General features: G+C 37.0%; 1 protein-coding gene across 7 annotated transcripts in view; it reads right to left on the reverse strand.

Annotated features, from left to right (window-relative positions):
• NPAS3 (neuronal PAS domain protein 3) overlaps positions 1 to 25,128 on the reverse strand; it is a 597,540-nt gene that overhangs the window by 18,461 nt on the left and 553,951 nt on the right. For all 7 annotated transcript variants that reach the window (XM_065753476.1, XM_065753462.1, XM_065753444.1 and 4 more), the window contains 2 exons: positions 13,240 to 13,433; positions 7,230 to 7,336 (listed from right to left, as the gene is read on the reverse strand). In XM_065753476.1, the coding sequence (XP_065609548.1) occupies positions 7,230 to 7,336; positions 13,240 to 13,433 (301 nt within the window). The remainder of the gene's footprint in view (positions 1 to 7,229; positions 7,337 to 13,239; positions 13,434 to 25,128) is intronic.

The following is a 25,128-nucleotide window of genomic DNA, read 5'->3' on the forward strand; positions in this document are numbered from 1 at the left end:
CTGACAGAAGCCAGTCTTCATTCTGTGGCCCCTTAACACAATAACTGTACTTACAAAGCAAGCCATGTAATGCATTTGTAATGTGCAAGCAGGAGAAGAGAGTAGGTGTAATTTTCAACTGACCAATGCGCTAGGATAGAAGCACATTGCAGTGGCCCCAAATTAAAATTCAATTTACATTTGGACTTGAAATCTTTTTTTTTTTTTTTTAATGTGGAAGTAAATACAGATTTCTGAAAGATCTTTCACTTGCCTTGGACAATCCTTAGCATATCTACCAAACTTTCTTTTCCTGGCTTTCTCTTGCAGTTTTCCTCTCCATGAAAAAAATCTCTTGAGTACCCTTTCATACACATTTCACTTTTCTCCCTTTGTTTTAGGGGCAACTGACAAATGTGTGGAGGCCATTATGCGTTAGGCAGGCAGGACATTTACGCTGACTAAAGGTTGACTGTGGGAACAAAAAGTGAGCTATGAAAGGCGTACAGTGGAGAGCTTGCAAACTGAAGTGGGGACATACTAATATTCAGTACTGCATCAAACAGTTGGATTTAACTTGAAGATGAAATAACACCAGGAATTAAGTAAAATAGTTATTGATAGAAACTATATTTGAGGCATCTTGCAAAATAGCTGTATATTGCTAAACTAGAGAAGGCAATATTCTGCAATTAGGAAATAGCACATTCAGCAGCCAATGCAAATAGCTTAAAGTTTTAGCATTGTGGCGTTCTTCAGTTTGTTAACTATCTAAGAGACATGATGCTTCAGATAAATACTCTAACATATTTTACATACAAAAACATTTTCCTAGTAGTATACATCTAGCACGTGAAAAACTTAGCTATAAGATACTATAAGGGTTAAAAATTTATGGAGACTTGAGATATGTGAATATTTAAATGGGTAAATAGAATACTCAATATTACAATAGTACCAGGCCTGCTCCACAAACAAAAATTTAGGCAGTGAATAAACTATGAATAGTGTTCTACAAAGAGAGTGCAACATACATAATTGAAAATCACAGTGTTTTCTACCTTCTCTTAAAGTAACTGGCATTGATCAGAGGGCAGAAAAAGAAATTGAGCTAAGCAGATCAGCATAACTGAAAGAAACATCTGCAGGAGCAAATGCTGGAGTTACAGGATTTCAGGACATGGCTGAAAAGATACCAAACATACATGCTCTTGATTAGTTACTAAGCTTGTGTGATTCACTAATTCTGAAAAACAAACAGTATATATGGGCTGAAAACAAATTCCACTTTGATTCTTTTCCTAGTGTGAATTAAAAAACGTTTTCTTAACACATTTCAGTTTCTTCCATTTTCTTCTCTCTCGTTCCCTCTGTCTCCACCATCTCCAGTCAAAAGGTCATAAGGATGGTGGTCTGCAGTGCAGAAATCATTGCTGGCCTATGCCAGCATGGTACAGACGGAGAGGAAGATCGAGCAATGCTTTGACAAAGGGATACACTAGGCTGTCATCAGGATGCCAGGCGGGTTTGGTTTAAGAATTAGCTAAATGCCAGACATTCTATCAGCCTAATTTAGAATCAATCTTGCTTTTTAGTGATGATAATAAACTTGTACAAACATGAGATTCATTTGTATATTTTAGCATTTTATTTCAGCCCCAGAATGCAAAACCTGACATTGGAATCAGTTTGATTTTTTTGGTGATTGAAGATATTAAGCACTACAAGAGCATTGAAATTTCGATCTGATTAGGATAAAAATTCCTCAGGATCAAAACACTTCTTTTTTTCCCCCTACAGTTTTACTAATTGTGTGCTACTTGACATTGCAGAGTTATTCCACAGCATGATAGCAAAATATCTGAAGTGTATTTTACTGTTAGAAATTATCAACTCATTCTATTTGTTTTTCATGTGTTTAAGGTTATTAAGAGAATAAAAAAGTATAACTGATGTGCATAAGTTAAAAGGGTCGGATCAACTACAGCTGGTAGGCTAAAGCACTAAGCAATATTTTGTACAGCAATAGGATTTGTGAACATAAATAAAAGAAATAATGAACATATTACTTATTCAAAAGCAGACTGAGGGGGTAATACCCCTTGAAAAACACAGGAGCCATGAAAAAGGTGAACGTGCAGTATTTTATTTTCAGAAAGACTGGGTTATTCTAACCACTGAAAACCAGATAAAGTAGATCAAAGGGAACGCTACAAAACATACTCATCACAGACCTTTGCTTTATGGGAAATGAACTGCCCTGGCTCACTGTTCCTGAGGAATTGTATTTCTTATAGTTGTAAATCAAATCCTGAAACAATAGGATGATATTTTCTATGCAGTAGCTGAGAACAACAAGTATCTTTTTCATCAGTGTCAGATTTCTGAATTTAGGCCTCAGTTAAGATTCCAAAATGAAAAAACACGTATTATATACTAATATATACTCTTGACAGTGCTTTTACAGGCAATATATTCATTTTCAAATGGTGGTACATTGTTCTATATTCATCCAAAAGTACAGCCATGGCTGCTCTCGGAGGACTAGACTTTTGTATATCTTTGCGCCATTCTTAATGATCTTCACTGAACTGCAACAGCTATTACCCAGTTACTTTCCAGTGAAGATCACCAACTTTTTCAGTTACATGGAAGATACACTCCTATAGAATACGACATCAACATATTTTCTTCTTAAATCAGAAAGGTAGTTGTAGACCTCTGTATAACAGTGGTAATGAATGAGTAGTACATAGTAGTTCAATCCATAGAACAGCACTGATTACCCTTGCTGAACCTTACAGTGTTCTGTCTGATACGTCAGTAATTTTATTCATTCGCTTGATTTCTGATGTTGATTTGACATAAAACGTATCCTACCATCTTTTATATCAGGGATACTTTCTTATCATTGGAACAAGGACATTCTACCCATGTGGAGACTCAAGGCTTCCCTTTTGTAGGGTGAATACCCCAAAATACTAGTACTCACACAAAATAATGAAGGTGTACGATATATTTTTGTATGGCTTATCCAGATGGCATAAAGACAACAGGTAAATTAGGAAAGGCCCACCTCTCACTGACAGTTGGAGTTCACCTGGAACTCCACAAGAGAGGGATCTCCAAGAAGAGATCCTTCCCTAATGGTGGTCAGCCCTTAATTGGGGTCTGGGAGAGGTGGAGCCAGATTCCACCGCTTCTGTCACACAGGTACACTGCCTTCACCTGTGCTCCTGTGGCAGACTCAGTGTTCACCTCAGGAGATCAATCTGGCCGTGATTCAACAGGTACTTTTAGTTTGAAATAATTTCCCCATGTCCTGTCACAACAAAAACCTATGAAATAGTCTGTCCCTTCCTTCTTATAGCCCCCCTATAAAGGGCACTATAAGGTCCCGCTAGAGCCTTCTCTGTCCTCACAGGGGAGGTATTGCATCCCTTGGATCACTTTTGTGCCCCTCCTCTGGATTAGATCCAGCAGATTCATGTCTCTCCTGTACCCAGGACACCACATCTGGACACAGTACTCTGGGTGAAGTCTCATTAAGTTGTAACTAACATAACTCTCAAAGTAGAAATCCAGACTCCACTGAACCTTTTGGAATTTTTGTTATTTACTCCATTGGGGTTAAGACTTTGATCTCTATAAATTTGCTTTTCTAAGATCTCCATGTCCTTTGAAGCAATGAAAAATTTTCCATTGACTGTAACTGACCTTTAATTAGGGCAGCAGTTCCCTTACAAAAGATCGTTGTTATTGTTATAGTCCTGTAGACCTTCTTCACCATTATACTTGTTATTGTCACATTCCTGAAATGGCTTTTGTCTTCTTTTATCTGAGATAGAGTTAACAAGGCCTGTTTTTCACAGTTTCTAATGGGCTGCTATGATCTGAGGCCATCAACAGCTCTTTTTTTTTTTTTGTATGATTCTGTGCAGCACTTTCTTCTTTGCTTGTTTTCCTCTTTGATGCCTTTAAATAACCTGGATGAGAAGGCAGCATGTAGTCGTCTTATTTTTCCTTTTTTTTTTTTTTCTCAAATATTTTGAATAAATAGGCAAGAGTAACAGTTTTATTTGTGTTTCTTTTTACTCTTAGATCTACCACTGCAAGATGGGATTCTTGTTTTAATATTTAAAAACTATTTTCTCTCCTTTAAAAAGCTATCAGATTATTATGTTTTCTGTAGTTATCCACTGAACACATCTTTTTCAGACTGATGCTTTCTCAAGTCCTGTATTTCCCTCTTCACAGGGACTTCTAACTGATACTTTAGCTTCCAGTTCCTCTTTAAAACATTGCATAATACTGCTTTTTATCCATATCAAGCAATTGCACCCTGCGTAGGACTGACAAACCTCCTGTCTTGTCTATTTACAGTTCTGCTGTCTCTTACCTACTATAGCCAGTGTCTGCAGGTTATTGAATTTTAGCTCTTTTTTATATTATTTATTTTTACTGAATCGGGACAATTTTATCTTTCTAGTTTGGTTTAAACTTGATTTTCTCTGATGGAAAACTTGCTATGAAGTATTTTGGAGTTTTGTGATTTCTTTCCCTTGGTATTTCTGCGAAGTGCTTTTCCAAATGCTAGAAAAATCAAGCATTTCTTTGGGCATCACTTCAGCCTTTGCAGCAGTTATAATGGGGAAGTATACTTACTGAACTATTCCCAGGTCTAATTTAAACTTCAAGATTCTTCATCCAGAGCATGATTCTGAACAACATGAAAAAACAAATGCAAAGTCCTATACCTAGAATGGACTGACTGCCTGTAATGATACAGGCTGCGAACTGACTGGCTGGATAGCTGCTTTTTTGAAAAGGAGTTTGTGGTCCTGGCAGACAGCAGGCTAAACACAAATTAGCAGTGGGCTTTATGGACTGTACAAAAGGGAATAACCAGTAGATCACAGAAAGTCATTATTTCCCTTTACTCGACCCTTTTTAGACTGCAGCTGGAAAATAATACAACCAAATTTGGGCTCCCCAGTACAGGCAAGATAGTGCCAAACTTCAGTGAGCTCAACAGAGGGCAATCAGAATGTTAGGAGCTGGAGCACTTGTCCTGTGGGGAAAGGCTTGCTTGATCTGAAGAAGAGATGGCTTTGGGGGACCAAAATGCATACGTGCAGGGAGGCTACTGCTAAGATGCAGCTATGAACTGCACAATCAAAACAGGGAAATTCTAACTAGAGAAATGGAAAAATATAATTGTGATAATGTTTAAGCCCTTATTAAAGATAGTTGGGACAGCCTGCTCAGATATGTTGTGGCATACCTGTCCTTGAAGTTTTTCAAGACTAGCTAGCCAAAGACCTAAAAAATTCGCTTTGCATCAATTTTGATTTAGATGATGTTCCAGAGTCCCTTCTAGCCTGAATGATTTCATGTAGATCCTGTTCTTATATGCCAAGAGAACACCTGTATGTAAAAGATAGAACTAAGTGGCCACATCTACTGAAAAAAATGAGCCTAGCAAGAAATGATTATGCTGTAGTTACATAGCAGGTTTAGAACCATGCTGAAGTCAGACATACAGTGAGAACAGAAACATCTACAGCGATGTAAAGCAAAATCTGGGGTCTCCTGAGTCCTAGCCCAGTGCTCATACACTAGACCACACTGTACTTATGCTGTCTGATTAAGAAGTCTCAAAGTTTTCTGAAGATGAATGTTTCATAAAGCATATTCTATTTCAGAGAGAAGTGGTCATTCAGAAGATTAAGGTCTTTTTCAAATGGGGGACGTTCATCTCTGCCAGGTGGTATGTTAAGACTGAGTCATAAATATCTTTTATTTCCTTGGTCACATAATTCAGTGGAAAAGCAACTTATCATTTTTTGACTTCCAGTTTCAAGAGAACCCAGTAAGTTTCTCAGTTTGTTCCTTCATTTTTATCAACTGCCATATCCTTGTGGATATTAAAACATCCAAATGTAAATGATGCAAAATGGCCATTTGTTTATCATTATGGATAGTTGATTTTTTTTTTCTCACAGAATTTATCTAACTTGACCTTTTATGCTAAATACACCTTACCTGCAAGTAATTTCAGGGACTATTTGAAAGCTTTATAGAACTTGATACTAGTATTGGCTGCCAGATATTATCTTAGAAGTGGTTCTTTCCGTCTTGCTTTTCAGTTAAAAGATATTCTTCTCTCTCTCTTTGCAGATCAAGCAAAGGGACCAAAGACTTATACTGTCTTCTATCATATCATATAATTTTCTGAGAAATTAATACAGGTAGCTGGATGTGGATTGCTACCTTTTCACTAGTAAATGCTAACAGGACACTGTGCATGGATTCTCTACATTACAAATACGTTGGAGAAGCAGAGCTATTTAAATCTGTTATAGGCAGCTTTCAGATGGCCTTTTAAATTGAGAAAAACACATGAGTCAATCCTAAATGCAGTCAGTCATTGAACTTCGAAAGAATTATCTGGCTTCTCTGCAGGCACAGATAAACTAGAGAATATTGGCCTAGGACTCTTTTTGTATCAGGGTAAATCAGGAACACCATCACTTAAGTCAACAGATCTCAACAAGAAAGGAGTTAGGCCCCGTGACTTTTAATAAGAGTTTAATTACAAGGAATCAAGCTGAACCTCCCATCCCCCCCCACACAGACATATGCACATGCTCTCTGGTAATGTTTGTCTCTTGAAACATTTTTGTACTTCTATTCCCCTCATCTGGGTAATCAGATACTACCTGTGTGGAAATAACAGGGACGTAGATGCTACAGAGATTGGGGCTATTTAAATGTAAATGCACTGGGTGGTTTAAACTCTGGTGGAGATGTAGCTCAGCTCTGTACTGAACAACCTGATGAAATCCCAAATATGCTGTCTTTTGACCTCCATGTTATGACTCAAAACAAAAAGCAACGAGAGGAGTTCATTTTTTTGTATAGGAAAGGAGTTTCTCACCTAAGCAATACCTCTTTGAAGGAGTAAAATAATGCAAATAACATGTACATGAACAGCTGTTGGAAACTCTAGTAACATAAATATAATTTTTTTATTCCCACACATGTGAACTATGCTACATATCTATAGAAAGACTTGTAAATAACTGATACAAAAACTTAAATTTGAGCTACCCTTTATGAAATTTTGTGATTAAAAAAAAAAAAAGCATCTGCAAGATGAAGGCTTCCAGCCAGGAAATATAAATAATGGTTCAGGAACAATCTATGTTATACCAGATTATTCTGACAAAAAAATGGGAGGTACTTACAGTCCAAGTGACTATGCCTGATGCCTTCCACATCTTCAGCATGAATAAAGTGATAACATCTCTTTCCAACGATATCTACAGGGGTCAAATCCATGTAATCACTAATCCTAAGAAAGAAAAAATAAAATTTGTAATTAAAGAAGGAAAAAAACCACAATAATTGTAAAGTGGCTAAGAAAGGAACAGCAAAACAATTTTTTCACCACTATAATAACGTAATGAAGTCTCCTCTATAAATTCAAACAGAATACATCAGCACTAACATGATGAAGCCTTAAAAACAAAAAGAGAAATAAATTTTTAAGAAACCTTGAAATCATATAATCCATTAAATAAGTGAAAAGTTATTTTGTTCCCTATTCTTCCTATAATATACATAACACCAAGACAATATAATTCCATGAAATTGTAAAGCATTTGCAACAATCCAAAATCCTCATTAAAGGACCAAGATGATTCAAAATTACATAATAAAGCAAAACCATGTTATGTTTATAACAAATGATTAGAGACACAGTTCATTTCAACAGATTGTTCTTCTATTGGGTATATTCATGAAAAAGATCTTCAACCATTTCTTGGCACCAAGTCCAAACTGATATTTCAAGGGATATAATTTAAATGCTGAGACATACAGATGCCTCAGGGTGTTATCTTTTTTAGACCGATTCATTTGGGAGCTCAGCTTTCACTCTAGGCCCTTTCAACTGGGACTTTGTTGTTTATTGCACGTAGAGATTTAAAATCTATTTCTTCAGACCTTCGTGTATGTGTCTGTGTGCATGTGCAAACTTTTGTCATTGAGTACCAAGATGACAATACCCTTAAATGCAGTAGAGAAAATAAAACATTTGGAAATTATGTGCACATTGCACATATCAGCATTTAAAAGTAAACTCTTTTTTTTTAATAGAAATTGAATAATCCTTAGGGTTTAAAGCATGCAATAATGGTTGGGGTTAAGCCTACTTTGCAGTTGTAAGGTATAATAGGGATTCATTTAGGAGAGTTATAAGAAATACCAAACATCTTGATAGAACCAGACAGCTGAAACAACAGAAGTGCAATTCAGAGCACAGGCATATGAGGAGATCAAACAGAAACTGGACCACATAGGTCCAAAGGGCTCTCAGCAGGCAGAGGTGGTGAGCATGAACCCTGAGGCACTGACCCCAAAACTACCTGAGAGAGCACTGAGAGGGAACCCTGGAGGAGGAGGAGGAAGGAAGTATTAGATAGTGCTATAGCAGCACTAATTGGCTGTTTTGTCCCTATTAAACCCCTGCAAAACTATCACAGGTGGAGCAGATGGACTTATATTTGCCATTGAGAATTGTCAGATCAAGTTTAGCATAAAACACAACAGTCTTGTCCTGCTTGCATGACAGAGTACATTCAAGTCAAAAGACTGCCTGGCTATATTTAGCCAGATATAGGATACCCATGTAGGGATACCCATATACTGTTCATCACAAACTACGGTTGAAATGTAGCTCTTCTGCCTACTTGGGGAGGACAACATTCATTAGATAAAGAAGTCTGGTAGGGTGGTAGTGGGACTCCATACTGCTCCTACTGAGTTACTCTACTTTGCACAGTGAATTAGGAGCTGGCAAACAGAAGATTTAGGATGTCTGACCAGTGATAAGATACCTCATCAGAGCGAGTGAAGTTTAACACTGAAAGTTTCCTGTCCTCTAGACTGTATATTATCTTTTATACAAAACAGAGTGTGTAAATAGTACCCAGAACAGGAACAAGAACTAAAACCTCTTCTCAGACCTATACTCTGCTTATTGTCATATTTTGTTCTCTCTTTGGCCTAAGAATATTGTGTTTCTCTTAGGAGATGGCTCTGCCTCAGGGAGAAGTCCAGTATATCGAAAAGGGCAGTCTCTTGACAGATGGAAGTTCTGTCACTCTCAGTCCTCATATGATCGTTCCAGAGGCTGCAGGAAAGATATGCCAGCTTGAACTGCCACATCTGTGTTACTTAACAGCACAGATATGGACTGCTAGAAATATGGGAGTGGTTGTGTTGTGGAGGGGGATAAATTGGTTGTGCGGTGTCACAGCCACATCCGTATGATGCACCCAGACTATTGGTGCTATAGTTCACAGGGAGGACTGTCATTCTGCCCTCCCCTCTGGTAAATTTGACTTAGGTGTATTTTGCAAAGCAAGGCATCTATAGAGGCAAATTCACAATCTCTTAAATGTAAGAAAAATATCAAGAAACAGCTCCTCAAAACAGATGTGTGAAGGATATAGAATTTTTTTAGATGAAAAAATGGAAGAAGCAGCGGAAAGAATCTGGAGATGTATGCGATGATCACTGAAAAATGATATTAAAACCAGAAGGAAAATAAATTACATCAAATAAGACACTCATATGAAAAGTATCTAATGCAAAGTAGATCATTAACAGAGAGAAAAGAAAGCAATGTTGTCATATATTTTAGAGCACTAGATCTTACAGCTCCCAGCCCAACAAAATAAAATCCATTGCAACTCAGTTCTGCTGAATAGGCAGGCCCCATCCCTAAAACATAAGCACAGGTTTACTTTTGAGCAGATCGGTGGTTCCACTGAATTACAGAACTATTAACATAACTGAAATGTAAAGATAGGGATATGTGCTTTGCTGAATTAGAACGAAAATGTGCAGTTGCACTTGAATCTCTCTAAACAAGACTCTTCCTGCACACCTTAAGGAACTATCGACAACCAGTGTCATCATGACCATCAGACCAAACCCCTTGTACTTGGGATATATGGTGAGTTGATCCTAAAACCACAGGTGGACACTGTCTTCTAAGAGCAGTCTCTTTATTTTGGTTTTAGTTCTTTTATTATAGTTCAAGATGGCTAGAACTCTTCAGATGCTTTTCTCACTCCACTGACTAAGAAATAAATCCTAGACTATTTTAAACTAAATGGTGAGGCTTAGTTGACATGAATCTCACATTTGTAAAGCAGGCATAAATTGACATGTTGAATTTTAGGCACCAAAATTTTACATCTCTGTTCAATTGTCACAGAATAATATACTAAATTTTCGAAAGAGCCAGTGCACTAACTAATCTTGTTTCAAAGGGGAGTCAACCATTGTTGACTAGTTTCTGCTCTGATTCCATGATGCCGATATCTTCATTCAGACAAAAATAAGATGCAACCAAAGACTTATGTATGTCACTCTTGCTCTCCACTATTGCAAGCAGGCAACCACTTGGAAAACTAGGAGTACTATTGATCTCGCCCTTGCTGATCCATTGGTCCACTGTGAGCATTTATTTCAGTTAAGTAGCATGGCTTCTGCTCCATACTCCCTGCTGCTGCTAGCTACTCCCCATTGCTCCATAAATAATGCTTATGGCTTCCCCAGCATGGATCTATTTTCTCTCTGTTTTCATCAGCATTGCAGTTGCTTTAGTGTTACACCACAAAGAATTTCCCTGCTGCCCCCAGGTGCCAGGAGTCAAGCCCATATATTCAGGAAAGGATACTTAAACTCCTTTTCTATAGCCCCAGAAGAGAGATCCCAACTTCCCTGAGTCAGAGAATGGCCTTGGCACATGCCCAGATAATTCATCTGACAGCTTCATATCAGCTGTTCAGTTACTTCCTTGCCTTCTTTTGCCCTTTCCATTCCTCCAGCTTTAATAGTCTTATTCTACTTTGTACCTGCTATGAAATTTAAGTCCTGCCAATCTAACTCTATTTTTCAGCAGTGGAAACCCTGCTATCTCACTGAGTTAACATTCACCTCTCAGTTCTAGCAGAAGAGTTTCTGCTATTTAAAATTCCTTTTATAATTTTTTAACATTACCGCTGAGGCTTCAAATGCAACTATTGCAGCATAGATTCAAGTATCAGCATATGCATTCTACCCTATCATGCAAGAAATCCACCATGGACAGGGAAAAGCAACATTATGACATTGCCTTTACCTTTTCTAATGAAAAATGTTATTATGCTCAGTGTTTTCTTGCATAAATAAATCTGTTTGCTTACCACAGTTTACCACACTATCAGCTCCTTCTTTGTGATTACTAAACAGCATTTCATGTGTGAGGCACTTTAGGTTTTTCAGTGATGCCTTTCTCAAGGAATTTTAAGGTTTTATTGCTACATGGAAAGTTTGAAAAAAATGTTTAATTAAACACAAACATGCACAATGTAGGGTTCATAAAAATGCCAAATTGAAAGCAGAGAAAGAGTAGATCTTTCTAACACTGTCCAAAAATTTATATCATACTTGACCTGAGGGAATAGTTCATTTTCCACATTCATTTCATTCCAGGCTTTTTTTTTTTTTCCATTTAGGTTGCCAGCAAAGGTAACAGTAAGTGCATGTGATTTTGTTAAAAGGAAATCTGTTAATTAGGAACTGGACAGATACCAGAAATTCATTTCACAGAGGCCATTGATGAGCTCTGCAGTGGTAGCTGCTTTCCATTACCACCAGGGTAGGTCATAGTCAAATCAAATACTAAGGCTAAAGTTTTCTTCTAGATCCTACTGCTAAACACCGGAACTCTTTCACTAGCTGCCAGACTATACAGAAACTAGAAGCTCGTTGGGTAGAATCACAGACAAAAAGCCAGAGCAAAAATGTATACTGTTATCAGCTTTCTGTGTAACCTTGTGCAAACCACTTACTATGGCTCAATTTCTCCATACTTAGAAAAGAGAATAATACATTTTCCTTTAGAAAATACTTTGGAAATTTTAGATGAAATGTTTTCTGTCACAGACAAATATTATTTGTACTATTACTATTGTGTCAGTTTGGCAACATGAGAGCAAAGATAACCTCATAATTAAAACTCAGAATTACTGTAAGTTGTGTAAGGCCCTAATTCAACAAAGCATTTATGTTGATGGACTATTCCGAACAGAGGTGTTCCATTGCTGTTCATAATAGAGAGCTTGAACTCTTAATTTATAACGTGATTTCTGCTGTCACATGAAAAGCTTGCCTGCATCATCTCACTCGTTCTACTTTTTGATGACAGGTTCTCTTGACAGTTTTTTGGCTTTTCTCTCAGATTTCCATCAACAGAGCTCAAACTTCCTTATTACTTATATCTGCCTTCTCAGATCTCTTCATTCTGCTCTAAATACATCTACATTTCATTTCTATTTCTAAGGGTCCCAATGACAACAATAAGCATTAACAGTCTTGGATCCTGCTCGTGAGATTCCCCCCATACTTCCCAGGCCCAGAACTCCATGTCAGCCCAGAGCCATTACCCTACACCCCAGAGAGGATGCAGCAGGCAAGTTGGGCACTGAATGCCCTGACACAGCTGCCCTGCTCCTCATGGGGAGATTCTGACAGTGCTAGTGCCCTGGCCATAGGGTGTAGACAGCTGAATTTAAATCCTATAATCTGCTTTCCTAAATCACTTGTCCATGTTACATTAAACATAGCCCCCTCTCCCAGCAACTCCTCATCACTTCTTCCCATTTCACTACTACCTTTCCCAACACACCCTTGAACAGTTTTATTCAACAGTTTTACCACCTCTTATCTGCAACAGATCCTACCTCTCCTAGCCTAGTATCTAGGCCATCTACACTTCTGTTCCATTCAACACTAAGTACGTGTTGTAATCTACAAATTTGTTCAAAACCATGAAAATGTAAAAAAAGTAGGCAATGTGGTGACAGGGGAGCATAAAGGCTATAAAGTTCAGATGAGCAGTCCTGAATCTTGTGTTTGAGAGGTACAATGAGAGATTGTAAAAAGCAAGGGAAGCTTTTAGGAAGCTTTTCTGGTCTATCTTCCCCTGTTTCAGGAACGATTCCTTCAAAACATAGTATTTAGTTTATCCTCTATGAATGCAACAGTAATGAAGATGATGACAATGAGTATGAATCCAGTGCTCTCAAACAACACCAGAGTGACACTGCAGGAATCACAAATTTCAAAACTTTTCACCAAGGCAACTGAACAAAGAATATATGCAAGTCAAACAAATAAAAAAGGAGCTAAAATCTGTACCTATTTTCACAGTAAATGATATTGAGGTCCATATTCACACGAGTGACAAACATGTGGCAGTCAATCCTGACTTCATTAATTGTAGGAGGTGGCAAAGCATGAGCAACGACAACAAGTCCCATGATTTGGCTGGGTACTGTCCGTCCATGAGACAATGACACTCTCAGACGTAAGCGGCCTGTTATATGAATCACCTGAAAAATAAAAACAGTAAAAGAAACCCCAGTGAATTCTGGATGTGACCGTGACATCAGTTTCTTTTAAAGATATAATTACTATACCCTACAGAGCACTGTCCACAGCCATAAATTGTAATAAGTAACTGCTGGTATTAGTGTTAAGCTTATTAATATTGACTGTCAATATGTCCTCATGGCAAAAACAAAAAAACAGGCAAATGCTTCACATTCATCAAATAAAAGCTCAGAAATTGATTTTTATTGTAGTGGTTGTTACAGAAAGGGAGAATAACAAAAGAAACCCCTATGAATCCAATAAAAGAAAGGAGAGAATTGGAGAAAATTGAAATAATGAAATTAGAAAAGGAGCATTAATTTCCTAACATTTTGAAACTGAATATGAGACTAAAAGACCATTAGTTTTGAAACGTTAACATAATGATTTTAATTGAACTGCTAGCCACCTACATCATGGAGGCACTGCTCATAGCCTTGATTTACTGATTTGTGGATGGCAACTTGAGAAGCAACAGTGTACAAGTCACCAATTTCCTCAGTCTTCTTGCATCCATTTTAAGCTTTTAATGAGTTGGTAGAAATATAATGCCTTTGCTTAATGCACTATGTACGTATTGAGAACACTAGGGGCTGGTGTTTTTTTCTCCCTATTCACCAGGAGGTGCCCAGGAGATCCAGTTGTACTCCTGGAGAGTGAAAGTCTAAGACACTGAATAAAATGGAATAAGCTGAAACTCTGGGAACAGATAATCCAACAGTTGCAGCTTCACTCCTTCAGTAATTCTACATGGCAAAAATAAATGGGTTGTTTCTTCAATAGAATAAAAGCACCAAACTGAAAACGAAAACTTCAGTTCCTGTACAAATACATAAAGTGTTTTAAGAACTGGCCATTGGAAGCTTTTCCAGATTTTCATCCTCAGAGTGCGTTCCAGCATCAACATGAAGAACAGGACTACAGGGCATAGGAGTCACTTTCATTGTGATCCCAGACTTGCTACGCAAAGGTCTGCAGAGGTGTTGGTTAGTACTGGGAGGTGATAGAGTTGGGACGTAGTTACATGTCCTCTGATGCTCATCTCACAAAAACAACAGTCAAGCCCTTTGCTTATTTCCAATAAGAGACTGATCGTAAGTGAAGAAGAAACTCACGAATAAGACTGCAAACCTCACAGTGCATCTAAATTAAAATCCAATTTGTGCTAGCACATCTGTGATCTGAGCCTTGAAGTTTTTCCTGACCCCGTTCCCCCAACCCCAAACCTGGTCTCCTTTCTTTGCTTTTTAAGTTTTCAGCCAATATGGAGAATCAGAACGAGGAAACTGCTGATTTGTTTTGTTTGTCCATTTCAGTTGCAGATCTGACCACTCACATTAGAAGTAATTATTGCCTAAACTCACAGTTAATATACCTTCCAAGAGCAAACTATTCTATGAATATTTGTAGAATCACCTAAAGGCAAGGATGCAAAAACACCATTTCAAACACATTTTTAATTTTTTTTTTCCCCCGTAGACCTCATTAACTAATGTAGAAATGGCTAAAAGAAATAGGATTAACTTCACAGGAGGGGCAGTAATAGTATATTTTGCTCCTTCTAGCTAGTCTTGCATATACATATACTTTATATCATTATCTTATTTTATCACACAGTTTCAGCTTACTCCAGAAACACAAATCTGTAAATGCTTGGAAAAATGCTGATAGATAACTAGTAATAATGTGAAAAATAATCTTTTGCTGAACGTGCTATGCAAAAGTATTGTTCTGTTGTTTTCTTATAAAACTCTTCCACTAATATGTTTGAAGTTGGGGAAAAATTAAGATATATCATACTTAAAATCCATTTAGTTCTTCCTCATATTTTTTTGAAGTCATTTGCAGCTAAATATCAACACGATTTGATTTTGAACAAGTGTGTATTCAATTAACACTCATTTTTTTTGTTTTGGTTCCTCATCTGAAGTACAACTCAAATGTAGTATTATCACAATAGATGGTACCAAACATGCTAGACACACCATGTTATTTCAACATCATTGTGTGTCAAGAAAGTTTGCTTCCAGATCCAAATTATTCTTTGTTTCTACTCCTTCACAGATCAAGACAGGTTCTAAAGCTCCATGTGAATTCAAATTTTAAGGGTCAGCACTCAATTGCATTCTGATTCTGTACACTCGGAAATGTACAACAAAATGCTCATCAACTCTAGTGCTTGTGTGTCTCAAAAGAAACTATTTCCATGCCTGAAACCTCTTTCTATGACATTAGTCAAACTCACCAAGTGGGAAATCTAATTGGTAGTAAAAAACAATTCTATCTGTCATGACCTTGTCTACATTGTGGGTATTGCCACTTTTAACATTGGTTCATTTGAATTGAGATTAGGGGTGATAGGAATTATGGGGTCAATTATTGCCAGTAGCTAAAATTAATCTATTTATAATTCAATCCCAAACCACTAGTCTATCATACTCTAAATCAGTATAATGACTTTAATGAAGTTAAATTGCAAGAATAAACTGTTATATGAAGGCCAATACTTGGATGCTGGTGTAAATATTCAACAAAAATTTGATAGGAATATTCCAAAAAGCAAAAGAAAATGCAGCTCCTCTGTGCAGTTTCATTTATAAATACCTTCTTCAGAACAATCAAAATCCATCTTTAAATTATAATTACCTTTTTTGTTGTTTAATAATAATACTATATAAGAAGATCGTCACATTTAGATGCCACAGTCAGATAGTGATATTGTGTTCTGTCCATTACATAAAAGGTGGGAGAATGCTATATACTTGACCAAAGGGATCATCAGAAACCTTTTATGTCAAGAACTATACATATTTCTCCAAAATTTCTCCAAGTACCTTCTAAATAAATAGGGCACTCTGAAATTAGTATTTTTTTAACTTAATGAAAGGTGGACTGGGTTCCAAGATTTTTTATTTTTTGGCTTGCAATTTATTTACTGGCAGATATTCTAACTTCCTTGATGCTTTTGTCATGTAGAAGTGAAGGGAAATCACAACAAACTTTATGTCTTGATCTAGATTAGATTTGACATAGACCATTCTAATCTGTATTATTGCTTGTAATGTTGTATAATATTTGTACTTGGACAGACAGGTAGGTGAACCAAATACCATTCTGCAACAATTAAATTGTTAACCCTGTGAAATAAATATAACACATACCCTGCTGTAAAGATGTCAGACTGAAGCAAAACAAATACTATAAAAACCTTCTGTACTGTTTAATCGGTTTGTTAAAAAAAATCTAAATCAATTTCGCCTGACACCTTAATTTCAGAGAGAAAAATGATTATTTGGCTTTTAATTTTAGCTGTTTAGAGAAAGGATTTGCAAAATATTATAAGTAAGTACAGGTACACACAACTTATGATGAGTGTGGGAGTGTTAATAAGCCATATTGCTTGGACAAATTTTTATTTCTTTTCCCTGTCATATGATCTCTTTAGACATCTGTTAACGATAAGCACTTAGATGTGCTCTACTAATGTCTTCTCATTATAAACAAGAACATCACAAAGGCCTTGATAAAACCTTCCCTCTGTCAAGACTTAAGGAAAGGAAAGCCCAGTACTTGAAAAACACATCTGGAAACTGCTCATCATGCTTTAAAGCTAAATCTCACCTCTAGAGATAGAAATATTTTCTTTGTCAAAAGGCATCTTTAAATATTACATCTATTTTTTCACATACATGCAATGTAAGAGTAAGGACATGTATTACCAGAGGCAATGAAAACCTGGAAGCATGAAAAATCTGTGAGTTTTACCTTTCAGATATCTCTGTGTTCTTCAAAAGTTAAACTTCCATTAGAAAGAAATTTCTAAACTATTTCTTTTGTTCTCTGTGTGAATCATGACGCTAAGTTATTATGGAACTGAAACTACAGCACTGGAAATCACTCCATCCTCCACCTCGTTTCTCTTAATGAGACATTAAATTTGAAACCTTAAAATTATAGCTCAAATCCAAATTGTGACAAGACAGTCATGTATGAAAACATTCTAATACAGATTGTGTGCCTGGACTTTTAGCCAACCGTCTTGTTAACATCTCACAGATACATTTCTCCCCCGTAACAAAAAGAACTCTGATTATGAAAAGCTTATGTATTTGCTTTGGTCTTTCAAAGGTGTTATTGTATCTTTCCAAAATTAACACCTAACCCTTTCAAATACGTTTAATTTCAACAGCTAAAATTGGCTGAATCTGAGAAGCTGTAGACATATATTTGGAATAGTTATTTGCTCATTTACTCACAGACATGCGGACACCTATCTCTAATAAACTTGCCTGTAACACTAGAGAGATTTGCTTTAACACTCCATCAGATAAAGCATGCCTAAATGATTTCAGGTGATTTTTAAACTAAGACCAGACATTTGAAAACAGGCTTTCCTTTGAGCTTGTCAAAGAAAACAGAGCGTACTGTTGTTTCTGCAGTTCAGTGATATCCCAGAAAGTCTCCTTTTCTGACCTCAAAGTATAACCCTGCCTATCAGAGTTGTCTTCTCCTCTTCCTGTACCCCTCTGCAGTCACCACAGCACTTTTAAGAGCAAGTCTTGCACCTGTGTTGAGTCAATCTCCACTGTCAATACAAGCTGGAGGATAAAAAGATTGAGCACAGCCAAGCCAAAAGGGATTCAGATGTACTGGTGGATGGCAAGCTGGACAAGAACCAGCGAGCTGCCCTTGCAGTCCAGAAGGGCAACTGTGTCCTCTGTTGCATCAAAAGATGCATGCTCAAGGGGGGGGCAATATTGCCCCTCTACTCTGCACTGGTGAGGCTCCGCCTGAAATACTGTGTTCAGATACAGAGTCCTGAGTACAGGAGAGACAGAGACCTGTTGAAGTGTCTCCAGCAGAGCATCACGAAGCTGACCAAGGGATGGAACATGCCTCCTACAAGGACAGGTTGAGAGATCTGGGGCTGTTCAGCCTGGAGAAGAGTCTGAGGTGACCTGATAAAGGCCTGTCAGTATGTAAATGGAAACTACAAGAAAGAAGGGGACAGACTCTTTAGTAAGGTCTGTGGTGATAAGACAAGGGGAAATGGCTTCAAACTTGAATAGCATATACAGAGGTTGGATATAAAGTCTTTTACACTGAGGGTAGTGAGGCACTGGAACAGGTTGCCCAGAGATGTGGTGGATGCCCTAGCCTTGCCCCTGGAGACTTTCAAGGACAAGGCTGGACCAGTCTCTGAGCAATGTGATCTAGATGCGGATGTCTCTGTTCATTGCAGAGGAGTTGGACTAGTTGACCTTTAGAGGGCTCTTCCAACTCCAAGAATTCTATGATCCCATGATTTGCTAATGTCTTCTTGTGGTCACAAGCCATTTAGTTCTAGGGTTCTGCTGCCTTGTTGTCTCCTAATCATGGGGCTGCTCTTGCAATCTTCAGGAAAGGTTTAGAAAAATGTGAAATTCACCTATTTTTGTCATACAGCAGCAGTTGGGTTCAAGGAGGTCCAGTAAGGTCTTGTGTTTGCAGTTCCAGTAATTCCATTCTCAGACCTACTGCATTTCAATAAACACTGCAGTATTTGTAATATGAGGTCCCACAGAGCATGTCATTTTGGTGCTGAAAATGGCATATTACTAAGCTGCAGTATGTTAATCCACATGTGCAGCAAGTTTGATGTGTCCCATATGCATCCAACATGCTGTACACATGCATTAATTCTTTACCATGTGGACAGTTATTTTAGTTCACAGAAGACACACTGGATTTGCAGTATGTGTTGTGTAGATTGCACATGCCTGGTAGCTAATCTTGGGGATTCCTGAATGTCTGGAAACCTAATGAATAACCTCACAGATAAAGAAGTTTGCAGATGCATGTGGTTGTTGCATCACTGTTGCTTTTCCATTCCAAGATAAGCATCTACTTTCCTCCAACTTCATAATATCATCTACCTTTTCTGTTGGGCAGCATTACAGAATAACATGTCTACTTAGGATAAATATTCTCTTCAACTCTTACTTGGCTCAGAAGTTTGTATTTTCAGTTTTATTCTTTAAAAAGTGCTTGTGTATATATACATATACATACACATATACATATATATATATATATATATTTATTTTGTGTGTGTGTGACAGTAGTGGTTCATCTAATGAAAGATACTGCTTCTCTGCATAAGTCTTGTCCTGCTGTATCAGGTTGCACCAGAACAGAGGAAACCAGTTGTCACTCTGCCATTCTGAACCATGGTGGCCAAGAAAAAGAGTCTAGGAAATAATCTCTGAAATACCTGAGAATAATCTCTGAAACCTACTAAGAAACACCTTGAAAAATAAAATGCACTAAGTCTTCAGTTTTGCACTGAATGCTATATGAATCGCTGTTAGGAGTTGTCTTGAGCACCCTTTCAAAGAGCGCAAGTCTGATTTCAAGGAGGGCAAACATTATTCCCAATACACGTGTAGCTTCAAGGTCAGTAACCTCTTTACCACCCACAAGTACATATTCAATCCCTTCAAATACACCTGCAAAAGAAAGTTTGGAAATGGAAATGGTATTTACGTTTAAACAGCATATTCAGTCTCAGGATGTTTTCTCATTGTTAAGAAAAGTCAGTACTACTTTCTGGAGATACTCTTGGTTTTTCTACTCTCCCCAGACATCACACTCTCCAAATGATAAGATTCAAAAGCTATTTCACTGCTTAGAACAGTCAGAGGCAGAATTTAGCCTAATCCTAAGGGGTTTAAAATTGTATATCCTTATGAGACCTCAAAATCAGTGCATGCATAAGACAGGCATCACATGAGAAGCACCCTGGCTTGGCTCAGTTCACAACTGCTGCTCAATACTAAGAAGGACCTGAGTAGAATATTATTTATTGCATATAAGAACTACTGACGCCAGTAGCAAGCATACTAGCCGGAGTCACTTTCATTCAGGTACAGTGCAAGGAACAGTTAGTCTACTGCGTAGAAACTAGTGTTTTGATCACTTTTTACAAAAAACCTCTTGGGATACCTAATTCCAACCCTTTCTCAATCTCAGGAGCAAAGCTCTTATCTCCCACTTCTTTCTCACTACATAACAAACTACAGGGAAGGGGATGGGGACCACTATTTAACTCTCCAAAAGTGCCAAGTCAAAAGAAGAACCTGACATTGCCAACCTTACACCTATCGTATGAAGCTCACTGATCTGGAAGTGGCTAGCTTAGAGTTATCTAAACAAAACACTGCAACCATACTATGCAAGTAATGGAAGATTGTTAGATGAGAAATAGTGCATAAAACTGCCATTATAAAAAAGAAAATAAAAGTTAACTTCAAGAGTGTACAAAAGGTGATTTTGCAAGAATCATCAAATTGTAACAATCTGAGAAACAGACAGAAGACCAGAGGTTGCTCAAGAATAATTAATAAAAAAAATAGATCTGTATTTTAGATAGCATTAGATCAACATTATCAGACTCCTAATGTATGGATGACCTTTTATTCTATTACAGAACAACACCTCTGTTTTATATTTAGGATAAAATATTAGGAATAATTATTTAGTACAGCATAATGCAATGTTCTATATTGTATATTGACACATACATATTTTTATCACCACGATGACTCTCATGTCAGCACTCTGAGGTCCAGTCTTGCACTGACATTCACCACAGTAATAAAAATTGCAAGATTAAAACCATCCACTCAAAAGCATATTTGCATCATAAAATATGTTACTATTCCTTCGTTTTCTTTTTGTGATTTTTTACTAATTGGAACAGATCTTTTATTTTTCTCTAAATAAAAGACAATATGGAGCCAACACTCCATAAATTGGCTTCATAGAATTAGCAAAACAAACATTGCTGAGTTATTATATATTCTATTTTTTTCATTTATTTTTCCTTATACAACTGCAAATCCATTTTCATAGTCAGCCTTCTCAATAGGAATTCCAAATATTCTAATGTAAAATAGTATATTTTAAATATATGCAGTAATTCAACATGCCAGGTTTTATTTTAATGCCTTTGAACTCTTTTCCCTTTTAAGATCTTGCTAACAACTAGATATATCGACAATGCGTTCTTTTCACAATCCAAAATTTACAAGCATTTGAAGAAGATCAACGTACTTAAGAAATGGAAAAAGAAGAAAATGAATGAAATCACCACATTGCAACCTGAAAAAGTAGCCATAAAAATTGGTTTTATAACAGTGCACTTTTTGAAGTAATTGGCACAAAGACTGTTCTAGTGCAGATTGCTGCAAGAGCGCTCTTGGCAAGAACATCATAAGCACTAGCAGAACTTTAATATGCTCAAACAGCCAAATACAAACTGACACTAGGAACCCACGTGTAGCAACAAACAGGAAAAAAATAAAGTATCTCAATTTAATACAATCCTATATACAAAGAGATTCATTTTTACAATTCATGGTTTAGCATACAAGCCTGCTGTCCTCAGAGTGAATATAGAGTAGCTATACATAAGAAATTAGAATGATCAGTTCTAGGGAATTTCTCAAGAGTCCTTTTGATATGTAATACAGCAAATATAATGACTAAGAAACCAGGCATCAATGCATTAAATGAGATCAGGTTGAGATCTATTTAGAAAAGACAGGTTTAAGCTGGAAAAAGAATCTCTTTTATGTGACCTCCAGAACAGACCATTTGCAGAAGGATTCAAGATGAGCAGATTTACTCTTGCATATCTGCTTGCTTCACAGCTGCTTTTAAATATAAACTCTAAAATATCTAATATTGAGTTATTGGAGTATTAAGTCTATACAGTAAAAATGATTAAGAACCCAGGATTTTCTTATATGCCTAGCAAATGTGATAATGGATTTTGTATGTTGAATTCAGAGGAATAAATGAAACAGTTAATTTTAAATCTAGGTAATGTAACTAACTTATTTCTAAAAGATCTATTACAGAATCTGGCAATTGCTGGTCTAAGCTAGGAATCCAGAATGCCTCAGAAATTTTGGTAGTTTGTATCCCTGATTTATGGTTAATAGTTATTTAACCCTGAAACTCAAAAGATAGCTCCACTTCAACAGATTTTCCACTGCAAGTCCCTTGGTGTTCAAACGTGTTGCATTTCTTTTTCTTCTCAAAGAATGTTTGAAGTCCCCCTTAAAAATAATGCCTTCGGGATATTTTTTCCTTAATACCATTTAAAGAAAGTTGAAAGCATTTAGTTATTGAAGTGTGCTGGTTCTAATAAAGGAATTGTCAACCCTGCCCATGAGCAAACTCTCCCAGAGCTTGCTATTCCAGAACGCTGGCTATCCTGTTAGAAGTAAAAAATAAACCTGAAAAAGGACTTCTGTGGTGTCAGTTCCAGCACAGCTTATCATAATATCTGAGAGTGGAAAACTGGTTATAACATTTTGCAACAGAGAGGCTGGAAAGTTTAAGTTAGCCTCAATCTTGTATGTTAGAGCAATCAAGTCTTGCTGCACTAAAGATAACCAATAATAAAGATACTACATCTGAAGAATGTTTATTTCTATCTTTGGACTGAGAAATAAAAAGTTTTTTTCTTTTTTTTTTTTTCCCCACATTTTTATTTGATGCTGTTCTTGGCAACCCAAAAATTACCTTAGGTGATTCTCTGCACCATGAAAAAGAATTAGATAAAACAAGATATCTGATATTAATACAGTTTTTCCAGCGCACATAGGGAAAAAAAATGAAGAAAATACTGCTGTCTGTGAAGACAGAAAGGAATCCCCCAGCTTAGCCTTAAGAGTGTATGTTGTTCTTCAGCTTGTCACCCAGGGTAGTACCCCAGAATCTGTTATGAAGACAGTTAAAAAAAATCATATTTGCTCTTTATTTTGTAGCTAAATGGGCACAATGATCTGAGCTTTTGTCATAAAAAAGCAGTAATGAACTATGAAAGAGGTTGAGAACTACCATTTCATCAATACCACAGTTCCTCTGCTTGTTGTAATGGTGGTAGTACAGGCTCTTACACAGACAAGCAACCATTTTGTTGATTTTACTGCTTGCATTGTTTCTCCTAGCATGACACTCTTCCTATTTGCTGTGTACAAACACACAAGTGTTACTGGAAGATCTTTCCTGTAAAATGCCATAACTGTGAGAAAATCTAAGATGAAGATGGCAAAAAAGATCAACATTGCCTAATTATGATTATGCTCCTTCCCACCATCACTGACATGTATATAACTCAACTCTGTACTTCTAACTCAGAAGAAGAAAATAGATAGCAAAGCGTACAAGATGATTTTCTTCTAAATATGCAACTTCATGTCTCAGAGAAACTACTACAGAGGGCCAGTAAGCTTTCACATCCTGACATTGAACAGGAGAGAATACAGAATGGGATACAGAAGTTTTCTGGTATGTCTGCCAACGTCTAACCTCAGTAGTTCTCTGAATGTGTTCAGCATTATATTTGAACAGTTTTTAAATGATCTCATATGGTCCTGATGTATAACATAACTGGCATTCAATCTTCAAGCCCCAAAACCTGACCTGTCCTTACAGAACCTGGTAGTAAGGGAAGGCAAGGTCATACACATCACCAAAGCCATTCTACAGAAGCAAATGTGAATCTGTATGAGCACTTGTATCAGGTTAAACCACAGGTCAGCACCCTCTCCTGGAATGGCCAATGATGGCTGACAAAGGGAGACTATCAAGCTAGGCAAGCATATAAATGACATTTCACTTGCATATTCTCCCAGGAGTTCTTAAGCTAAAGGGATGTGTTTGTTTTAGCATACAAAGTGCCCTGTGGCAATGGATATCACTGTTGAACTATGGACTTAGTAAGTATCTCCTTTTCCTTGCTTGGAATTTGGTATTTACTACTTTAATTTTGTTCCCCACCTCACATATTGAGAGACTGCTGAAAATTATATCCTATTCACCTTCCCTATACACTGATGTTTCTGCCATCTGCCTCCTTAGTCATCTTTCTTCCAAGCAGAATCTCTTAGGCGTATTTTAGCTGTTCTACAACATTGATCAATGTTGTCACTGCTTTGCTGTTATATTATCTTCAGTTTGAGATGAGGTAGGATAATAAGTGTACAAGTATTAAAGATAAAGGCACAACATTGATTTGTACAATGGAATAGTGACATTTTCTGTTCTGGTTTCTATTCCTAACATTGTTTACTCTCTGATTGCTACTGAGAACTGGCTATTCCTTTCAAAGACCACACATTACAACTCCAAGGTCTCTCTTCTGAGCAGTAACAGCTAGTTCAGAGCACATCATTCTACATGTACAGTCAGGATTGTTTTTTTTCCCAAGTGTATTACTTCACATTTACCTCAGCTGAATTTTATCTGCTTTTTTTATGGCCCCTTCTCACAGAATCATGAAGTTCTTTTGCTACTGTTCTCATTAAGCTTACATTTTTAGAGTACAATAAGCACTGTAACTTTCCTGTTCTACTTGGTTTTCATTTAATTTATGACTGTGTAGAAAACCAAAGGCCCCAGGAACAGCAGTCTTTGAAAAAAAGCAGCAGTGACCTCTTAAGTAGCACTTACTAATCCCTAAGAGGATCCTCCCCTTCTGCTGATAGTTTAATTTCTGTGAGAATTTCAGTCAGAAACTGTGCTGATCCGCTTCTGGAAATCCAGCTATACTATATCAAATGGAAATCTCCCATATACAGGCTTGCTAGTTCCCTGAGAAAG

The sequence above is a fragment of the Cyrtonyx montezumae genome, unplaced genomic scaffold, assembly GCF_038088225.1.
Source record: "Cyrtonyx montezumae isolate F1298 unplaced genomic scaffold, pur_monq_1.0 scaffold_10, whole genome shotgun sequence".
NCBI lineage: Eukaryota > Metazoa > Chordata > Aves > Galliformes > Odontophoridae > Cyrtonyx > Cyrtonyx montezumae.